At 41.7% G+C, this 21,424-nt stretch overlaps 1 protein-coding gene across 2 annotated transcripts in view; it reads left to right on the top strand.

Moving 5' to 3' along the window:
• Positions 1-21,424, top strand: part of ABCA1 (ATP binding cassette subfamily A member 1) — a 91,793-nt gene that overhangs the window by 1,467 nt on the left and 68,902 nt on the right. For both annotated transcript variants that reach the window (XM_058043653.1, XM_058043652.1), the window contains exons 2-3: positions 14,680-14,823; positions 20,041-20,134. In XM_058043653.1, coding sequence (XP_057899636.1) covers positions 14,758-14,823; positions 20,041-20,134 — 160 coding nt within the window. In that variant the 5' untranslated portion in view covers positions 14,680-14,757. The remainder of the gene's footprint in view (positions 1-14,679; positions 14,824-20,040; positions 20,135-21,424) is intronic.

Here is a 21,424-nt window from a genome sequence, read left to right as displayed (position 1 = left end):
TGACACAGTCTATATATCTGGTATGGGCAGGAGCTTGACGCCTTTACTCATGATATACGAAGCACATTGTTTCTCACAGTTGTAGTTTAGTAGGGCTAACTATGGTAAAAATTAGAAGTCAACCCTTAACAAAAATATGGGGCTGTAAGTTCAGCAGCACGGAACATTAGTGTTGCATAGTGGAATTTAAGTTGAACCTGTTGAGAATATTTAGCATTAAATAATAAAATATCATGTATTTAGCTCACTGTAGGTATTCTGAAGGGGTTACTAGCTGGTCTCTGGGCTACAAGAAATCGCAATTTGCTATTATTTGTCATTAGAATGTAATAATCCAGCAGCTAGCCCAAAACTATTTACAGTAACTTTCCCCCAGTAAATTGTTGCTGAAGGACAGGTTGCCATATGATAGTTACATGGCATAAACATCTTGGGTGCAGCTATATGTAAGATTTTAGTGTTTCTAGGAGTCATGGTAATCTTTTGGCTATTAGTTCCAAATTTCCTCTGAATAGAGCCGCATAGCAGTGCAAGCAAGTATGTTGAAAGTTTCGTAATGGTCTCTTCACGCACAGAGGCTGAGGCACATTTATAAATCAGTGTGCCATAGGCAGCTGCTAGCCGACATTTTTTGTAATGCTAAATTTTTTTCAAACTCAAGACATCACTCAGTGATGGTGTGGTGGTATTGGTGTGATCAGAGACTTGATATGGTACCAGATTTGGTATACATTGTTCAGGAATAAGCCTTAGTGACTTAAACAAAGTAACAGGGGATGTTCTATGCAGATTCTGTGCTGAAGCATTCTCACCTGTTAATCAAGTGTAATACACACATTTCTGGAAGGACTTCTTCCCTTGCCTACATTTCTGCAAGGCTGTTCTCTCACCATTGAGTTAATCTGGCAGAGTTAGACTCACAAAGACAGAGCAGGAGGATTGGTACTGAACTCATCCATCTGTAGCCAAATACGATCAGCTCTGCTAGTGTTTATTATGTGCATTGCACCATGCAGGCACAGTATTTCTTAGGGTGTGGTTTCTCCGGAACTTTAATCCAGAGTAATTGAAGATTGCTAGTGAGCTAGTAATGGACCTGCTTCATTTCCCCTGGTCTACTTATTCTTTTCTCTCTCTGTCTGTTTCATCCTTTGTGCAGGCACTGGAGTTCACCACCCCAGGATGAGTAATTGGAAAAAAAACTCTTCTTTTTGCATGATGTTTTTTTTATTTCCTTGTTTGTTTTTGCACCCCAGCATCCTGTGTTCAGAGTCTTCTCATGGCTTTGTGAGCACTGGTGCCAGCACAAAGATGATGACAGAAGGGAGCAGAGGGGGACCCAAACTACCACTTTGTTTGAGTAACCTTGAAACAGGCACCCTCAGTGTTTATGTAGGTCTTCTAGGCTGGGCAACACACCAAATCCTGAAATAAGTCCACAGGCCATGGCTGACCAGACTTCATCATGCTTCTCTTTTGTTGGTTATTCTTGATGACTCCTGTGAGAGGAGCTAGAGTCAGGGTTTACTATGTTTAGTAAAACACATTTTATGTATAAGATCGATTTTCCTTGATTCTCTGGGACTGCTAGGGACTCTGCCTGTTTTCTTCAGGTCTGGCATAGAAGAAATTCACTCTCTCTAAGATTGTTTCATATTTATGCCAGCTAAGGGTTTGAATTCTGAATGCTAGAAACTTTTTTAGTGTAGTTGATGAGCATGCACATCTGCAGTTGCTGATACTAAGAGTATAGATAAAAAATACCATGGTAAGACTCTGCTTCTAGTGTTTAAAATATGATCACCATAGAAAAACCCAAAAGTTAAAATGTCTCATTCTGTAGCTGCATGTCTTGCTTGTGTTGATTACACAAAAGTAATACCGATAATTCAGAAGAAATACTATGACTAAAACTACTGAATGGAGTACCAAAAGTACCCTGTTCCCTTTCTTTAAAATACTGGGCAGCAAAGCTAGTCCTGTCTCTTTAGCATTTTTGATTGGGAGAAAGTATTTTTGCTTGCTTCAATGACCAAGAGGGAGACAGAGTAGGATGGAAAACTGTTGATGCAGCTTTTCTGACGCAACAGTCTAACACTGTAGGAAAAATGGGAGCGTTCAGATCTTTTTCTGTGGGTTATTAGCAAAAAAGCTTGATCATAGGTAATAAAAATGCATGTCAATTTTAATGCCATAAGTATCCACATACAAGCTGACCTTTTTCCTCTGCTATTTTTCTGGAGGAGTGTTGCTTAGCAGAGCTCTGCCTAATGCAATGGGATTGGTTTGCGTGGTGCCGACTTTGTTAGAGAACAATTGGAGTTGGAGAAAAGGGAGAGCAAAGAGCCTTTCTAAGATTGTTCTGGCTTGGGCTAGATAGCAAGGCTGTTCTCTGTGAAAGAGCAAAGTTTGAGCCTTTTACCACACAGTTCAGGGATCATTCTGGGGATCTGGTTTCCTTTTTAGCAAATAGCAGGCAGGGTTGTGTGGAGGTGGCCAAAACCTGTTAGCACTCTACTCACTTGACTCTGAAATAACTTGCCCTTTACTAGTCTGTTTCCAAATGGGTGGTGGTTCTTGGGAGCAAGCAAGCCATGCAGCTAATTCATTAGCATAGTACTTGTTAAATTGATAAAGCTCAAAACTAAGCCACACGGAAGGTCTTGGAGCAGCAGTTTTGGTGATGTGAGTGACAAGAGCAAGGTTAGGGACCAGGAAAACTTGGATCCCAGCACCTCTGCCCTTCTTGTAATGACTTGACTGTTTCCTCTTATCTACTTTCACTTACGTTCTAGTAAGAGCATTACCAAAATTTATACTCTTTATGGTAGAAGTCAGTGTTTTTTCTCATATTCAGCAGGTAACACATCTTTTTTTGAAGATGTCAGGCTCTGTTGCCAGTGCCAGCAAGCTGGGTTTAAGTCCAATGTTTTTAGAGATATGCCTGTTTTTACAGTTGAATTTTTGTGCCTAAAAAAGAAACAAGCAAGTTATCAATGTTCTTTGAGAGCTGTATTAATGAGGATTATTTTGATATTCTGGGGATCTATTGGTGTTTTTTTTTTTCTCTTCCTGTTATTTTAATTATGTTCCTGCAACAGGAATTTGGCTATGACTACCAATAAAACAAGTTTGGTTCTAACTTAAATGGTTTAAAAAACCCCAGACTCTCCTCACCCAAACAATAAAGCAGCACTGAGGTTTTCTGAATGCAGATCCATGGATATTTATTTGTGGTGCTAGTACAGGAGCCAAAGTTCAAAATCTACTCTTCCTCTGAATGTGATGTTCTTATTTAATAAACTTAATTTAATAGATCCTGCATTTGTATTTTTATTCTGCCAATGGGAAAAATGCTTTTTAAGTTTATTTGTTTTAAGGTAATTTAGATATTTTAATTATTCTTTACCCTATTAAATCAGAGTAGCAATTCTTACTGCTTTGCTTCCCATCTCTCAAACCTACATTTAAATATTCATGCTAAAGTAAGCAATAAGAGGTTTTCTACTGTGTTTGGAGAGATCTGGACTCAGTTTTCTCTTTTAGCAAACTAATACAATCACCTGTCAGTTTTCATATTTCTTCACAGATTTTATTTTTCCCAGATAACTTTTGTCATTCTTCTGATTGTCAGCCATGTCTCCCAGACCTGCATTCCACATTCTTGTGACATACTCTTAGTATTTGTCTCTACATCTATCCTCCCAATTACGTTCATATATATAAAACCAGATATAATTGCAAAATGGGGTTGTCTGTTGCGGTGTGCCTTGGCTCCAGTGGAACTTGCTCAACACTATTAAGGATATTCTAAACTTAATGTAAAAAATGTATGTTTTGAATCCTATATCCATAAAAAACTTGCAAAATTTACTTTTGCTCACCTTGCTCTCTTGTAAGCTTATTGCTTTTTCCATTTTGTTCTACTTCTGCATTTGCCTGCTGTTTGGAGTCATGTGGTTGAAATTTAGTTGATGATAGCTCTTCAGCTGTGTTTAGTCCCTTGAAGCTTTAGGAGCAAGCTAATGGAGCTCCATCCGGAAAATATTTCTGAATTGTGAGGTGGAGCTTAGGACTTGCACAGATTCTGCCGTCCTTCCTTCCTGGATATATCTGGCATGATGTTGAATTAGGTGTATTTGCTTTGCATGGCTTTTACTCCATGCTCACCCTAAGGATTGAAGCTTCAGTGGCAGGGGGAGCAGCTGGAGCTGAAGAGTAGAAAGTGAGTAACAACTGCTTGCTCTGTGGATCAGGCAAAACGGGAAGATTGTCACACACTTTCTGGCAGTGCTCCGAGCTAACTGCCCTGTGCCACACCTGACTCAGCAGGTATGTGGGCTGCCTTATCATGTGTGCCAGCTATTTTCATATTCTTCTATGAATAACTTTAGAGATAAGTGGTTATTGAAGTCTATACAGGTTGCCAGGGTTGATCATAAATTCATTGCTCTTCATAGATTCTTCTGACGCTCACTGATTTCAAAAGTACTTAGGCATCTCTTTATCACTTTAGTGGATTACCATCTCCCATATCAGCACAGCTAGATGGTAGCTATGTGGGAGCTGAGGTCTTATTGTAGGCTTTACAGACTCCAGCTCTGCTCAAGCTGACAATGGCTGCTAAATACTTACTTTGCCAGTTTATTGCTTTCTTTCGTCAATGTCATTTCCTTTCATTGTGCTAGAGGCTTTTTCTTGGCTGATGTTTTTCAGGGATATTTTTGTTTTGTTTGCTGTTATAGCTGTGCCACAGATATCACTGCAATTGTGTAGATATCAAGTTTAACTGACATTCTTTTTGCCTCTGAATCTCAAAGGCACCACTGTGATGTTCTCTATGCTATAAGCCATGTTGTGTTCTGCTCTGTTACTGAAAACATGTGCTGGTTTATGGCATGATGTTCCCAAATGGCAAAGATGGAGAGGAAAATAACACTAGTTTCTTTTGATGTTACAGGGTAGGCATACACTCAAACTGCAGTTTAATCTTGTGCTGAACACTGTTGGTGTCCTTGTCTTGTCCCAAGATAGACAGCAAAATGTAGGAGAAGTCACTCCTTTCCGAAAAAGTCCTTATGAATGTGATGATAAAAGCCACAAGGCTTCATAACTTTGCTTAGCAGAAGATAGAAATATGCCAGATGCTTCAGTGGCACTGCAGTAGGATCATGGAGTGCCGGTCAGTGTTGTACTTTTTAAAACCAGGTATCTGTCTGATTAGTGTAAGTGATTCAGTGACCAGAATGATTTATGGGAGGGGTGGTGGTTGAAAGCATTTCCAAATATTGTTTGAGCATGTGGATTTCTTTTGGGAAAAGCTGCTTTCTTGGGGAGGTTGTGTGTTCCTTCTCCCCTTTGTGATTGCTGCCAAGCAGAAAGGTACCTTTTGCAATGTGAAATTCTTTACCCCTGTTTCCCAGTTGCAGTTATATTGTCCTTCAACAGGATATGTCAAAAGCTGGAAAAACTGACTGGAGATGTGTAGCACAGCTTTTTGCAAACTGTGTGCTGATTATACTATACTCACTCAGAGATCAAAGCTTAATGACATGAATTGAGCTCAAATGTTGCAATTATTATTTTAGCAGGATGTTCTATTATTTCTACATTCCACTAGAAAAGAGCCATTCTATGAGAGCAAAAAAAAAAAAAAAAACCCATCTGCTAATATGGACTATGGAGTTTTGGACATTGGCCGCGATAAAGCAAGTCACATTTTGTGTTTGTTTTTGCCAAAGAATGGACTAGATTCTTGCCTTTTTTTTCTTCCATGGGCAAAGCAGGGGACACTCAGTGTAATGTTGGAAGTTGAAATGCTTCACGTATTTCACAACCTTCTAGTGGAAGCTGGTTTTTTTTGGGGTTTTTTTTGGTTTTTTTTTTTTGTAAAATAGATGACTGCCTTTCATCTTGCGTATTGTACTTGACCCTTAAGCAATCCTCTTGCCTAAGTGCATACCACAAATGTGCAATGCACATTTGCATGTGCATTCCTTAGGGTAAATCGAGCTATGGTGCATGCAAACTTGACATCTTCCATTGCATTGGAGTTGTGCTTGTTTCCATCAATGAGCCCTCCATAAGCATCCTAGAAGTAATGAGAACCAGTTGTTGTGGTCATTCTGGTAGGCAGCTATTGCTGACCTATGACAGGTTTTTCAAAATTACTTGTCATGTTGTGTCACAAGGGAAGGTTGTAAAGCAGCAGTCATTTTTGAAAATGTGCATAAATAGTTTAAGGAGGCACTGAGGACTCTGAAAAATGTAGTCCAGTCTTTATTATGGAGCAGTTTATAAGCTAGTGTTTTCCTCTGTGATGAAGTGTCCCATTTTTTTTTTTCTGACTGGTAAGGATAAGCCCACCAGTGTCTCAGAAATATATCCTAGGAGTTTGGGTTTGACAGGAGAGGCAAGTTAGATACTCTGAACAGTTTAGGACCACAAATGTCAGTGTTCATTGTATTAATTTTGGGCCAGGTCTTTCAAAATTATCATCTGCTCATCTGTTCATAGTGGAGCATTCAGAACTCAGCACATAATATACTGACTTATGATACCTATTTGCTCAGTTCTCATGCCAGGGCTAAATAACTTTAGAAGCCCATTGCCATTTTGCCTGAAGAGTTGAGAAGTCAGATTTCTGCTCCTGACTTGACGTTGTGTTGACCTCGAGTCATTTCAGAGCAGGATCCAGGCTTGCTTCTCTGTGTAGTACTTAGTGCAGCAAGTAGAACCTAATACTGGGCTTGGGTTCTTTCACTAGTTGTTTTCATAGCAGCAGTTCAAGTAGGTTCTGAATAAGTATTTTATTGTTGACCTATGCTGAAAGAAGTCCTTTTCCATTGATTGTCATCAATATTCTGTGAGGTTGGAGCCCCCTTAAATAAGAATGTGAAATTATTTATTTGGTGTTATGTGGCGGTGTGCATGCTGCCATAAGGGCTCTGTGTCATCAAACCAGAGGTGGTAGGTTGCTAGAGGTAATCCATGAGCCTGCTTCATCAGCTTTCTGATATTTTGGCGCTAGGCTTTAATAGTTGGTTTTACCAAATTTTACATGCTCCTCAAGGAGGGAAAACAAATTCAACTGGATGGCTATGTTGAAAGTCATTTACCAGTTGCCTTCAGTATTAGTAAGCACTGGAGAACAAGACTGTTTACTACCTAACTCAAGGCCAGGTAAGTCAGTGTGGGAAGTAAACCAGTAGAGGATCTTGCCAAGAACCACCACTAAAATACTGTTGTTCATCACCCTAATCAAATTCTTTTCTGCTGACCCAGAAGCTCTCCAATCACATTGCTAGGAACAAGGAGTTGGTTTGTGACATGGCCTGGGTGATTTTGAAGAGGAAAGCACTCCTCACTGAAGAGCTCTTTAGATGGAATAGAAAACTTTGTGTCCCTTATGCATTTGGCAAAAGGGAAAGAAATGTCCTCTGTGGGGAGATTATGAAAGACCAGCTTTTAGTGTCTGCGTGCCTCCAGTGATAACGATCCTGTGTCCCAGGCAAGAGCCCATAGGTCCAAAGCTCACACCTCCACTGCTGATCCTGCACTGGTTGCGTCTGCTACAGACTCCAAAAGTGCTTAAGCCAGGAGACGGACGTGTGGGATCTGATGGTTTCATTCTAATCTCTGCTTTTGCTTGCTTGTGGCCTTAGGTGAGTTGACTGAACTCTGTTCTACTAATGCTTTTTATGGCACCTTTTTGCAACCTATTTCAGGCTCTTTGGGTTAAAAGATTACTTTAAAAGACTGGCCCTGTTATTTGTATAAAATTATCATTGTTCAGGTGGCAGTTTCACCCCTTTCCTAGAGCTCCAGTAGATGTCATAAGTTTTTTGACTGCTTGGAAGTTTTTGTGATGGGAATGCCAGCTTTGTTCCTTTGTGTTTTGCAAGCTTAGTGTGACTTTAGATCAAAAAATGGACATTACTTTTGGTTCTTTATTCACTGTTTCCACTGCCTGCTGGGGATTTTATGTCCAATTAGATCTCTAGCAGCAGGACAAAAATGGCTTGCACTTGTCCACAGCTGCTCTTTATCTAGCCTAATCTTAACATAGTCGGGGTCAATACTGTTTTTCTCCTAGTTACAGCTACTGTGCTGGAAGAAGGGAAATCCTGGTGTTTGGCAGAGAAGCGGCCAAGGCACTAGACCTTGACTTGGGGATTTAGTTCTGGACTCTAGACTTAATTGTACCTCTGCTGTACTAGTGCCCATCCAGGCCACTAGTCCTCTGGTGGTTTGTCTTGTGTAGATCAGTGTAGTTGTTTTGGTTCACCAATTTAAGATTTCCTGGCCAATGCACCAGTTATTGTTGTGGGTTCAGTGCTGGCCAAATGTTAGTGCACTCACTTGAATATACTTAATCATTTCTTGCTGTGAGATAGGATTAGGAGGAAGGCAAAACAGACTCAAAACTTTAAAAGGGTATAAAGAAAACTTTATCAACAGTAACTAGAAGAAAGAATAATAAGAATCAGAATAAAACCTTTAGAACACTTCTCCCCCCCCTCCACACATCCCCTCTTCTTTGTCACTTAAAACGTAAAGAGACAAAACTTAGGACTTCTAAGTCAGTTCTGTTCTAGAACTACTTCTAGAATAGTCTTTCTTCAGTTCACTTAGGGAGAGGGGTTTCTCTTGCCATGCCATGGAAACTTCTCTACAAGAACAGTTCTCTTGCAGCTTTTAGTTTCCACAAATAGCAGCTGCCCAGGAATCTGCAATCATGAAATCCCTCCCATCTTTCACAGCTTTCCCACAGCGGCATTTATGGGCCAACTTATGGCGTACTATTTTAAAGATGAGCTGTTCAAGAGCAAAGGTTCTCTTTATCTTTGAGATCATCATCATCTCTGGGAACAGAGGTCTTCTTTTTCCCTGGGGGCAGAGGGTCTTCATCACTCTTTTCTCTCTGTTCAAACTTCCCATGGGGTCACAGCTACTTTAACATCTGCTTGCTTTAGCATAGATGCCTTTGCTCATACCTTCAAACACTTCATCTCCCCATACTTTTCAATGAGTTAGAGGGAAAAAGAGTCTGATGTATCAATTATATTCTTCTCCATAGCCTTACAAGAGGATTTCAGCCTGAACTTAAGGCATCTCTTCATTCTCCTTCCATCTGGGACTTGAGTCTTTCTTCATTGATCTTGGTGTCTTCATGTCGGTCCTCTGTGTCTTGACTCTGTCCCTTTCTTTCACTCGAGGGAGGATTGAAGGTCTGTAAGTCTCATTTATGCTTTGAAAGAGTTAGTATCTTGCTCAGGGCCTGCTGATGGTCGCATGATCCCTGCGGGGCCGTGGATGAAGCAGTCGTGGTGATGGCTTTTCAGGCCGCGCTGGGGCTGTGTCAGCCGCATGGCTGGTGTCTGGCCCCTGCTGCTCTCAATTCCCGCCGCAGGGCCGCCTCAGGCACATGGTGTCCACACTGCGGGGACAGGATGTTAACAGCGTGGCATGGCCCTGCCCTGGCCGGCCCCACGGCCTCCCCTCCCCCGCCCGGCCGGCGGGCTGCGAGGGGGGAAGATCCTCTCCAGAAGCCGGAAGAAAGCTTTTTCCCGGGCTTTGTTCGTCTCTAGTGTGTGTGCTTTCTAGTGGTTTAACAAAGTGTCAATAGTCAGAACTAGCTACTGATTGGTTTTGTCGGGCACAGAGGAAACGGTTAGCACCTTCTCTGAGAAAATCACTCCCGTGACTGGCTTCTTCCCGCCTCCCCAAATATCAATTAATGCCAAACCACCACAATCAGAATGTCAGTTCATGAGTGAGGCCCTTCCGACCTGCCTTCATATCCACGGTCCTGAGAGGGATCTGCTCTCCACTGACTCCATACAGATCACTGAGGCACTCTAGATCTGGGATTTGCCGAATTCACATGGCTGATGATATTGTTTCCTTCACAAAATACAGCTCGTAGCTCGACACTACCTAAAACAAATTTAGGGAGCTCGACACTACCTAAAACAAATTAAATGTCAAGAGATTTATCAGCGCTCAGAAAGAGGACTGTATTTCTGCAGAAATCCAATGTCTATGTTTTAGTTGCTTCTTTTCTTCCAAAATGAGTCTCATTTGACTTGATACTTGTAGAGACGAGATCTATTGGAGATATGTACAATTTTTTTGTCCGGGGCAGGAAGCAGAAGTGCTAGATCATGCATGCTTGTGAGAAGGTGCTGGCTCCTGTAGCTCACAAGGGCATCATGTGTAGCTGTTAGATTTGTACTCTCCATGGCCACTTGATCTGTGGAAAGTTGCCTGTGGTGGTAGCTTCTGTGAAAATGTGACTTAAAGGATGAGAGCTGCTAGCTTATTTCATGAAGGCCACTGAACCTTCCATCAACCGGTGAAACCTTTTTAGACCTGCTGACAAGGACTTAGTTTAAATAGTTTAAATTGTCTATAGTGTCTTGCCAGAGCCCTGAAATGTTCCAGTCTTGTAAGGTTTTGTAAGTTCACTTTGTTCCCTCTTGAAATAGTGATTTAACTTTTTTTTCTCTAGGGGAAAGGTTTTTTTGCCTCCCCAAAGAAAGCAAACAGCTGTATTGTTTGCAGAAAGCCGCTTTTGAAGGCTATTTTATGTTTACTTAGTACAGACACCAGGCAAGGGGGTGGAGAACTGATTTTCTGCCACTTGAGCTTTTTACTTTCTAAATCTGCAGCTGTAAAGGGGCTAGGTTTGGAGACTGTTGATATACCAGCTAATGGACTTTTCAACAGCCATTCTACTTTGAAATAGTGGCTAGCACCCCTTCTAGAAAGAGAGGGCTGGCCAAAGGATGTATTTCATTGCCATCATTTTCAGAGGTTGCCCTGTAGCCTAACTTTCTCTTGAGTAATTTTCTGAATTGCAGAAAATGAGATAAAATTGCAGCTGTGTAGGTCTGGAGGCTGTTCAGGGTTTCTGCAGCAGGGTGAAATGTCATGTGGAGAAAGTCTTCTGCAAAGGTAGACCAAGGAACAAGTGCATGTAATCTGTGCTTTTAATTGTGTGGCTGGGTATTGAGCTGTGGTACTTCATATCACAGGAAAACTAATGCTGTGGGGATGGATTCCTGCAGCTTTTCATACTCTAGACGGAAAGCAGTATTTCTGCTTCAGAGTTCTGGGTGAATGTCAGGAGTGATCACTGATAGCTGCTGCTGGCTCAGAATTTTACACACATGAGACATAAAAGCAATCATTGGAAACTAACAGAGTTTTGGCACTGCAGCACTAAATGGCAAGTTGTATTTCCCAGATGTGTTCAACTTATCAGACTGGTCTGATGTAGAGATAAAGTAGGACTTCACTTTTAACCAAGTTGGAAGTACTGGGTTGATGAGTTCTCTGCATCTCTGGCTTACACAGTTCTTGCCTATTGTGAGCTGGAAGAACATCTGAAAGGACGCTCAGCCATTTTCCTCTGGTATTAGTTTGCTGAGTGCTTTCTGATGGGTTAGTTATTCAAGTGAACCTTTTGTCAGCGGTATGCCAAGTATATCAGCCTCTGGATGAAAATCAGAGGTGACTACTAACAAACCTGTTCCTTGGTGTGTAACAGATACTGACTAGGGTGTACAGTGTCATTGCAGTTGTCACCTGGCATGGCTGGAAGAACTGGATGTGCTTCAGGCTCAGGTGTTGTGCTCTTGGTGATTAATCCACTGTTAGGCTCTATGGTCTACTTTAATGCAGGGATTTAGCTGGTATGCCTACATCTGGACAGTCCTTAAAAGTCAGTATTTTTATGTAGTTTAAAACTTTTGTCCAGGCAGAACAGGCCAGATCATTTGCTCTGTTCTGCTTAACTCCAGAGAACTGAAGTTCAAGCAGATTGCACAGCTGAGTCTTCCTGGCTGTGCATGCTTCTGGCTGGTCAGCTGAGATGAGTTAAATGATAAAATACGTGCCTGTAGCTCACTAGTTTGCTAATGTGAAGGTGAATGTTACAGCCTCTATAAAGCAGTATTTCCATGTTCTGGATCCTGTGGACTGACTGCAGTTGCAAGGGATCAGTGTCTGAATTTTCACTGATGTGCATTAAACCAGCTACCCTTTGATTTGGGTACCCATTCCACAGACTGGTTGAACTTCTGTTTTGCCTCTGTGTGGGGTATTAAGGTGCAGGAGTAGAGTCTAATTCCATTGATGAGAACACCAAAAGTCCCTTTGACTTTTCATGGGATATCATTTGTACTCTTCCTGCGGCACTTTATTCTTATGGGTTTTGGTGTTTAGCTTTTATTTCTGGAAAACATTGGAAATTAGGGAGTTTTTTCAGAGATTTAATAGTATTGGGGGCCTGAGAATGAAGTATGGAATGGGTACTCTGAACACCTTTCTGAAGATAAATAAAACCTGTTGCACAACTACCTGTAACTGTTAGAAGGCTGTGGAGTCCCTTCCATACTTCTGTATGCCAAACTTGTGCAGTGGCTGCAGGATTAGGCTCAGGCAGCAAAGATTGTTTAGTGGCTTGGTGGAGAGCACAAAAAAATCAAATGGAGGTCTTTGACCCACAGACCAGCCCCGGTATCCTTGTGGAAAAACGCATGAAAAGAGCAATTATCTTAGTGTTCTTAGAAATATTTTGGTACCACATTATTGGTCAGGAAGTGCCTGTGTACTATGTGAGAAGTAATCTAGGTTTCTCTTTAGAGTGAGTAAAAGTGTTGCCAAATCCCGCAAATACTATTCAGAAACTTAAGGGGTGGAGGTAGTACAAAGGAGAGGTAACAATATTCCCTGCTTAGCTGTGTTGCTAGGTTGATTGCAGCTTTAGATATGTAATATTAGATATGTAATAAAGACCTCCCCCCCATATCCAAGGCTGTAAGCAGAGGGGTGCTTTAGGTCCATGAGTCTGGGTGCAGTCATCAGCCAGGATTTGTCCTCTTAGATTCTCCTCAAAGGGCAGGCTCTTTCCCTGCTGTGGATATGCCAGTAGCCTGACAAGTGCCTTTCCCTAAGTATGCCTCGGAATTCATGGTCTACCAGGCAGATGTGTGTGCATCTGCAATGTGTTAGGGTGATCCAGCCAGCAGGATGCACTGGGTACGGAAGGATGGCTGTCCTGCCTGATGAGTTGGGCATCCCTCTGCGAAAGTGTGTCTGTGGAGGTCCTATCAGTGAGTTAGAGCAGCACCTGGCAGAGGTTAAGGGGCCTATGCTGACTGTATGCTCCACTGCTGACGTGCTGGTATGAGGTTCAGTTTGTAAGGTTTTGTAGGCATCTGTTATTACTCTATGGTTCTCTGTACTGGTGTGAAAAAATACTGTTGACCTGTTGTGATTCTACAGTGTAATCATCTATGAAACTCAGTGTAACAGGCTTATTTTTGTTAGTCATGTTAGGGAATTTTTTTTGAAACACAGACCTACATTATTAAGAGACAGGTTTTTAATCTGCAAGTCATTGTAGCAATGGAATTTACTTTTGGATAAGACTTAAAGATGACAATTGTTCATTATCTCAAAGCTCACATCCTTAATTTTTCGTCTAATCTTACTCCAGTGTAGGTCTGGCCAGAGAATTTCCTGAGGCGGTCTTATGTTCCTAACACATTTACGTATTTTTGGTAATCTTTTCAATGCTGGTTGCAATCAGACATGCAACTTTGAATCTTAGGGCTAGGATACTGTTACATGAGACACTAGAATCAAAAGTATGTGTGTTCCCAATTTAACAGGTGTTGGAAAGAGTTGTTCTCTTGGTGTGTGTTTGAATCAATTGCTAGTTGTCCTTTAAATGCTGATTCTATCAACTGAGTGTATTCAGGTACATAAATCAGAATTAATTTAATGTGGATTAACTAAGTTCCTGTGCAGACACTTGCTCAGGATTCAACTGCTCTTAATTTGAAGTGGCCTTAAAATTCGGAAGTAAATTAAGATATGCTGAATTAATTCTGGAAAAAAGGTGTAATGACTAACTAATATAGTGAAAGCTCACCTTAGCGCTTTAAGATTGAGCCTTGCTGGAAAGGTATGTTTACCAAGCTCTATACTATGCTTTTATTAATTGCCACAAAAGAGAATAATTTTTAAAAATAATTTTTTTAATCCCATGTGCTCTTGTACTGTAGCAAGACAGACACTTAATGCACAGCAATTTTCCATTTACTTCATCTAAATTTTAACAACCTTAGCATCATTCTTAATCACTTACCTTCAAGGGAACAGGCATTTCTCCCTTGCCTGTTAAATGCACAACAGTTTTGCCTACAAGCAGTGTTGACTGGACTTCAAAATGAGGATTTTCCTAATTTGGCAGACAGCTTTTCACCATAATAAAAGTGTACATGGAAAGATGCTTTAAGGAAAAGTATTGAATTGTATGGTTCAGTTATTTGGTGGAATCTTTGAATCATTTTCAAAGCCTCTTACTTATTCTCATTCTGGGCTGTCCTAGCTCTTGCAATTTCTGGGGCTGAAAATAAGAGAATTGTATTGCAAACCTCTTTTTGTGCTTTGGAGCCCTGAGATAAGAAACGGTGAGTCTAAGTCTGAGCTTACTGAGACCCATGAGACTTGGCTGGAGACCATGGGGTGTGTGGGGTATTCCCTGAAGAGGGAAGAGTCACAGAGTGCAGCCTCTTGTCTTTCCCGATCTTGTTGCCTTCTCTGTTTTGAATGACAAAACTTTTGCTTTCCAACTTTTGTCCTGTTTTTCTCTTCTTTCACTAGTTAATGCCTGGCCACAACATCTGTACTGTGTACTGCTGCTGCTACCTAAAGGGAGCTTCTAGGCTTTGCTGAAGGAAGATGGCTTTCTGGACACAGCTGGGATTGCTGCTATGGAAGAACTTTACTTACAGAAGAAGACAGACTGTAAGTACTAGTGCAAGGGTGTTTTGAGATCTTAAGTTACAGTCTTGCAGCTTGCATGACTATACAGCTTTTCAAGAAAAACAGGGAAACATCCTGTGTCTTACTTGAAGTTCATCCTTTAGTGATCCCTAGCTGAACAACAGGTCTGGCTTTGGAAAGACCCTGTTCAAACTGGAGAGTGTGGTGGGTGGACAGACACCAGAGGGCTTGAAGGTGCTCAAGACTTCTGTCCTGAATTCCAGTGTGAGAGAGTGTTGGAGTACTGAAACACTGGTGTCAGATCAGGCAAAGAGGGTGCATGACTGCTGTGTGCAGCAAAATAGATGTGAAATGAAAACCTGTGCTGAGACCTGCTCCGCTCTGTGGGTGAGACATTGCCAGGCTGCAGCAGTGATGTGCCTGTGAGTCTAAAACCTTTTGAATGCTGTAAACTGCAACAATGGCAACAAAATCCTGCCACTTCCTAATGGCAAAAGTGGCAGAGGCAATAGCAGATATCTCCAGTCACTTTAATCATTGAGAGTATCCCAAACCTGCTATGTAACTTTACAACAGAAGATATAGATTAGGTGGATGGCATGAAGCATGTTCTTGTAGTGGCACGAGGATAAACCCAGGTAACCGATATTCTTCTGCCAAGGTGTGTTCTGAGTGGCTGAAATCCTGTCCTCACCATCTGTTAACAGTGTAGAAATTTACCTGTTAAGAATAGACAATATATAAGAAGAATTTCTCCTTGTGATAAAAAGGGCACAGGAGTGTGGATCCAGTATGGTGTTCTTAAAATTCTTTTGCCTTAAGGTTGAGACCACACAGGATGCTATACCTCTTGCAAGCAGTTAAAAGTCTGAGAAAGCACGAGGGTTTAGGAAATACCTGTGTTGGAGAAGGACATGATTTGTGCCAACAGGTTTGTTCAGAGGATCTGGCCTGTTAGATCTGACCTTGAGGAGGTGTCAGTAGGGAATGTGAAAGGAACATAAGTTACTGAAGTGTTGAGTGGAAAGTGGTCTCTGATAAGCTTTCTGAACCCTTCAAATGTCAGGATGCTTGCCAGCTGGTTGAGTTGGGTTGTTTTAGAAACTCAGTGTCACAAGGGAGGAAAGGCTATCATATTTACCACTGGCAATGGTCACAGTCCCTGAAGTCTTCACTCAGGTGTCTGAGGCTTGTTTTTACAGGACTTGAGTTCAGTGAATTCAGAGCTGGAATTAGTCCATTGTTAAGTAAAACAGACAAAAGGGCCTCACTGCCTCTATATCTTTTCTTGTATATAAACAGAGCTGCCAGTGATGATAAAGTTTTTGTTTTGCGTGTTTTTGCCTTTAATGGAACTTGATCTCCCAGGATAGGACTACCCACCAGAGAGGTCATGGACTGTGTCAACTGCAAGGAGTGAGCCTGTCAGCTCTCTGAATGTGGGTCACATCCTGGTCTTGTGAACAGTCTCATAGTTTAGAAAAATGTTGCAAATGAAGCTGGGGGAGTAGTCTCAAAACTGGCTGTGGCTCCTTAAGGTTGGATCTTCTCAGCAATTGCTAGGTAAACTAGGAGGCTATTTCAGAGGACCTGAATTTTACAGTGGGAATAAAGGCTTGGTATATTTTTACCAGAATCTTCTGAAAATAATAGAATCATAGGGACATTAAGTTTGGAAAAGACCTCCAAGATCATCAAATCCAGCCTTTGTCTGAGGAAAAGCCCGCTTAACAGGAAATGGCAGAGAAGGGGCAGAACATCTCTTCTTACCATGCTGTTATCACAGCTGCACAGTTCTTTCTCTTTGCTTTCCTGTTAGGAGACCGTTATCCTTGAGTTGTGTTGATGAAGACTCTCTCCCATTTGTACTTACTGAAGGTGTAGCTTAGAAGTAGTTTGTTTGATCCTTACCCTTCTCATGAAAAATGTGGGCTAGCCTTGGCTTCCCACTGAACCCCCCCCTTTGGCTGCTGTGATTTTGGACTGCATTGCGAAACCTGGGTTCAAAGCTCACCCTAATGTGTGCAGTTGAAGTGTTACTTTGTACTGGATGGCTTCCAACAACACTGAAGTGAGGGGAATGAGTTCACGTAGAGAAGAAAAAAAATCATGTTCAGGGGTCACTGGGTAAAAACCTTTTCCTCCCTGCTTTCTTGCAAATGAGGAGACACCTCAAACTTGCATGGAGAGACTGGTCACCTTCTGGTAGCTCCCTGCATTGAAACTGGACCATAAAGGTGGGAAGGGGAGTTGACAGTGTGATGGGGTGATAGTGTATTTAGTTCTTGCTCAACAGATTTCCTGTTGACACAATGTAGAGCTCAGTGTTTAATGGCATCCTGAATCAGGCAACTGGTATAAATTTAACATGCTTAGGGATTAACCTTGGTAAAATTAGGACAAATTTGTTCCTAGCTGAATTCACCTGCTGTGTGCAAGTGGGATGTTCCTTCTTCAACTCCTGATGGAGCTGGGATAGGTGAGGTGTTGGGTTCTTGAAGATTCATTTCATTATTTACCTGGCTGGTCGTTGCAGCACAAGAGTGGCAGAGGAGACTTGATTTTTCAGTATCTACTTAGAATGAATCTCAGTAAGACTTTTGGTATCTTTGTGTCCTTGTCTGGAAATGCCAGAGTAGATGAAAATTGTTGTCACAGCAGGGTCAGGAAGCAGTAGGGGAGGGAACCTACTGACCTTTAAGAGCAAAGAAAGATAACTCAGTTTTTTGTTGACCAGCCCAAGAGACTTGCTGAGGAGTCCCTACTGATGTGCTCCTGACACTCTGATCTTGTCCCTGTGCAAACCTCTGGTGCAGCAGTTGCCAGCTGTTTCTCACAATGTAGCATTTTGGTAGCTGTTATGATGCCTTCCTTCAGCTGTAAAGGTGCAACTTGGTTCGAGCTGCTCCTTTCTCTATCCTCTCTGGGCCTGTTGATGTGCCGAGTGAGGTGTGTTGTGCATGCAACCCACACATGGTTACCTTTGTGACTGTGTAACCAGGTGTGCAGGAGAGGAGCTATGTGTGCGGGTGGGCTGTTTCCCCTGCAGCAACAGGGCTTCTGCTTGGGCACTGCTCTCCACCCCAGTGTGGTGTGACTGGGGCTGATATTCTCTGAGCAAGCCAGGGCTTGTGCTCAAGGGCAGCATTTCTCATTGGTTCTGTAGCAGTTGCAGGGCTGTGAGAGGCTACCTGTCCACACTGGTCACTGCAGGAGGCTTCCACAAGCCCAGCTGACACTGTTCTTCCCCAAACAGTGTAGCAGTAGTTGCTTGGGGTGCATCTGCTTGCCTACAGCCAGGGTGGCTGAGGGCTGTGACGTGCGAAAGCATGACCATTGATGCTGGAAGACAGAATGGAGTTGTCCTGGTTTCATAGCCACTTCACTGTCAAGTGGAGGAAAAGTCCTGCTATGCCATCTTGGCAGCTGCTGTAAGAGTATCATGAAAACAGGAGTAGACAAGTTGTCAGTGTCCTAGGTCAAAACATTGGTCTCTGGAAGCCAGAGCACTGTTTAACGCAGATGGAAGCAGGCTGTCAATGTTAATGGCTGAGTTGTGTGCTGCCACTGCATCATTTATTGTAATAAGAGACTACAGATACTGAGGCATCTTTCTGGTACCTCTGTTAGTGTGATCTCAGTGGGATTTCTTACCCAGTAATCATAGAGTGTGTGCATGACGATAACAGATGACAGAATATTCTGAGTTGGAAGGCACCCACAAGCATCATCAAGGCCAGCTCCTAAGTGAATGGGCCGTGTGGGCATTATGTCGGCAGCCTTGACCTTATGAGCACTACACTCTAACCAGCTGAGCTAATATCGGGATCCAATGGTAACAGTATCCCAGAATTATCTTGCAGAGACTGGCACTGTTACCAGTGATGCTCCATTTTTATACCTTTTAGGTAGGGGTGCTATTTGCTGTTTGATGTCAGCTCTGAAGGGTATCTGTGAAAGGCTGTCCTACATAATTTCGTCTGCTGGATCAAGTGACCTTTGTTTTAATGCCCTGTTTTTACAGTGTGTGCTTACTTTGAGGTACAGTAGTTACCTAGAAGTTTGTCACCTCAAAGTTTGCAAAGTTGGAGTGTCTTGTGCTGAGAGTTAAGAGTCCAGTTTTAGCTGTTAATGGTGGAACATGGAAAAACATGTTTGTGGGTGGGGATACTGTCTCCCACTAGGTTGCAGGCCTTACACTCTGGCTTTTAAGGAGGATGATGTAGACCTCTTATTAGAAAAGACTGAGTTTTTCAGGAAAAAAGTGGAAAAGATTTTTCTTCATTTCACCAAGAAAACACTCTGTTCTGCTGCTAGTAATATATGAGAAGCATACAGAATATCAGCATAAAAAGCTTTCAGATTTTCTTGTAGCTTACTGAAAATACATGTTTATGCAGTCTTTCTGGAGTGGAAAAGTAGGGATGTGGCTTCTGAAGCTCAGGTCTGGGAAACTTCAGCTTCTGTCTCAGAAGCTCTAGGCTGGAGGCTTGCTTTTGTCCACATGCTTCTGTGGGATGTGACACATCTCAGTGAATTTTTCTGCACTTCAATACTTTAAGAAATGTTGTATATTTAATATCCAGCAGGCTTTTTCTTGTCTTGTCCCTCTAAATAACTGAGTTCTTTATTTCTTTACCAGATATTCACTGCCTTTCTGTAGATTACCTGCACCAGTGGGTGCTGCCTACCTTCATGAAAAAAACATAAATTAGAACAAAACAGACTAGATATGAGCCTAATCTTAGTAGCTCTGCTTTGTAGATAGCAATACATGTCTGCAGTACTGAAAGAGTTGGTGTAGCATGCATCAGCACAGTTTCCATGCCTCATGTGTTAGGATAGAAGCTTAATGGTCTGCTGTGAGAATGGGATATAAGTACCCCACTGCCTCAAAATATGGGATAAAAAAATTCAGCTCATTTCTAGGAAGATTGATTGGGAGGTTTTTTCAGTTAGGGGACAAAAAAAAAATAAAAATAAGCCAAAAATAGCCCTTAAGTACATCCATTTCAGTTGAATAACTGGCACATGTCAATGAAAAAAAACTTCTAATTCTTTGCACATTATCCTCTGAAGCTGGAGGAACAAACTTCTCGATCCTGGTATGTGTAGGCAGAGCAGAGTGAGACAGTGCTTACAAAACTGTTTTGGCTTACAAGTGGATTGTCCTAGAACTTCTGTTCTGACCTTTATTTTGAGTATGATGTCTTAATACTTTGCCTTTATTGTTTCCAGTTCCAGCTGCTGATCGAAGTTGCCTGGCCTCTGTTTATCTTCTTCATCCTGATCTCTGTAAGACTTTCATATCCGCCGTATGAGCAGCATGAATGTAAGTAGCAAACACAGCAGCTGCACCCAGAATGCTTTTGTTTCATGGTTAGAATGCGATAATGCAGCTGGCAAGATGGAAAGAGCAGTGGTTCCCCACTTCAGTCAGAAATATGCAAGAGGGCTTAATAACTCCTTTGCTTCCACCTTGGAAACTGCAGTTAACTGATGATGTTACTCCAAGGACTGTAGGTTGCTGCTCTTTCTTGCTGTTTCTCATTTTGTATTTATATTACCCGAGAATTTGTTGTACAGCTCTGCAATATCTGTAAAACCTGCACACAACCCCAGTCTTATTTCTCTTTTTTGATCTGTGTGTGACTTAGCATAAAAGAATGCAGTGTTCTGATCTCTAAGAAGGCAATCTTGTTTCCAGGTAGTAAAGTGCATTAATGTATCACATTAAAGGGCACCAGAGTGATTCCATTCCTTCGAACTATTACAGTGTCAGCTCTGCATTTAGTAGATTCAGAAGTCATATGTTGCTGACAAAAAAACAATTCTACTTTTCTTTTTGTGCCCTAAATGGGCAGATTACTGCTTTTCTTTCAAAGGAAGCTTGTTTTTTATAAACGACTATCTATAGGCCTCTTTGGTTGCCATTTGATTTAGGAAGCATGACTTGTTTATTAGGAACATGGTGTTGTTTTACTGTGTTTGGTGACAGCTTCATACTGCAATTAAGTAATTGTGGAATAGCTCTTTGTTTATCTTTCCTTAGCCTGATTACTTCAAGGTAAGGTTTAAGGGTCAGGAAAGTATGTTTCTGAAGGGCCCTCTGAAGTGTTTCTTTCTTGAAATAAGGAAAGAACTCCCTTTTACAGCACTTATCTTGTCTTTGCAGTGTCTGGGGCATTTTGTGCTGTTTGCATGTTCAAGCTGGTATCTTTAAATCTGAGGTGTTGGTGTTTGCAGTTTCCCATTACACTTTGACTCTGCTGATCCCATGTACTGCCTAACTTGCTTTTTTCAGCACTCAACAGCATAGTTAAAACTTCCCTAAGTTAAATCTCATATTTTACATGGAATTTAAACTGCCTCTTCTGACTGAATGTTACAGTGACATCAGGAGAGTTATAGACATGAAGCTGAAGAGAAGCAATTAGCACTCTACTCAGCTTTTAAAAATAACTAGCAACCTTAGTGGTAATTAATTTCAGCTGTGGCAGGGCTGTATATAAACTGAAACCTAGCAAGAGCTGTGATTTTGTAGAACTACTTGTCTTGCTCTTGCTAGTCAGTAGCCTTCATGTAAAACATTTGCTCTGGCACCATGGTGTCATGAGCATAG

This window comes from Melospiza georgiana, chromosome Z, assembly GCF_028018845.1.
Source record: "Melospiza georgiana isolate bMelGeo1 chromosome Z, bMelGeo1.pri, whole genome shotgun sequence".
Taxonomy (NCBI): Eukaryota; Metazoa; Chordata; class Aves; order Passeriformes; family Passerellidae; genus Melospiza; species Melospiza georgiana.
Note: the sequence above shows the minus strand (reverse complement) of the source record. Positions and strands in the feature narration are given on the sequence as shown.